This window comes from Apis dorsata, unplaced genomic scaffold, assembly GCF_000469605.1.
Source record: "Apis dorsata unplaced genomic scaffold, Apis dorsata 1.3 scaffold_650, whole genome shotgun sequence".
NCBI lineage: Eukaryota > Metazoa > Arthropoda > Insecta > Hymenoptera > Apidae > Apis > Apis dorsata.
The window spans coordinates 75,009-75,503 of record NW_006263841.1 but is presented as its reverse complement, the minus strand read 5'-3'; the positions used below and the strand labels follow the sequence as shown (position 1 = coordinate 75,503).

At 57.0% G+C, this 495-nt stretch overlaps 1 protein-coding gene across 1 annotated transcript in view; it reads left to right on the top strand.

Moving 5' to 3' along the window:
• Nucleotides 1-495, top strand: part of LOC102678087 (probable GPI-anchored adhesin-like protein PGA55) — a 41,967-nt gene that overhangs the window by 38,816 nt on the left and 2,656 nt on the right. The window contains 1 exon segment of the mRNA XM_031513470.1: nucleotides 6-489. Coding sequence (XP_031369330.1) covers nucleotides 6-489 — 484 coding nt within the window.

Below are 495 nucleotides of genomic sequence, written 5' to 3'. Positions count from 1 at the left end.
CGGCCCCGGACAGGGGCGTGGGGGGAGCGAGCAAGAACGTGAAGAATCGGGTGAACGAGCTCGAGTCGGAGACGCAGCAACGAAGCGGGCAGAGAAGGAAAGGACTGGTGTTGAATTTAACCAATCAATTCGAGGCGGTGAGCAGCAAACCATCCTCGCCGAGTTCGGATCCGGAGGAGCCCACTCGGAAAGCGCCTCACGCGTCCCCGCTTACCGCTCTCTCCGTGAACGAGAACGGATTCGTCGTCCAACAAAATCCATCCTGTTTATCTGCGTCCTCATCTTCGTCTTCGTCGTCGTCGTCGTCATCATCGTCGGAAAAACAAAACCTGTGGGATCATTCTCGAGACTCGAGAAGGAAAACGGACGAGAATCGAGGAAACAACGGCGAGTGTCTAGTCTGGACCGACGCGTGCGGTAGTGGTAGTGGTGGTAGTGGTGGTGGTAGTTGCGGTGGTGGTGGTGGTAGTGGTGGTAGTAGTGGTGGTGGTGACG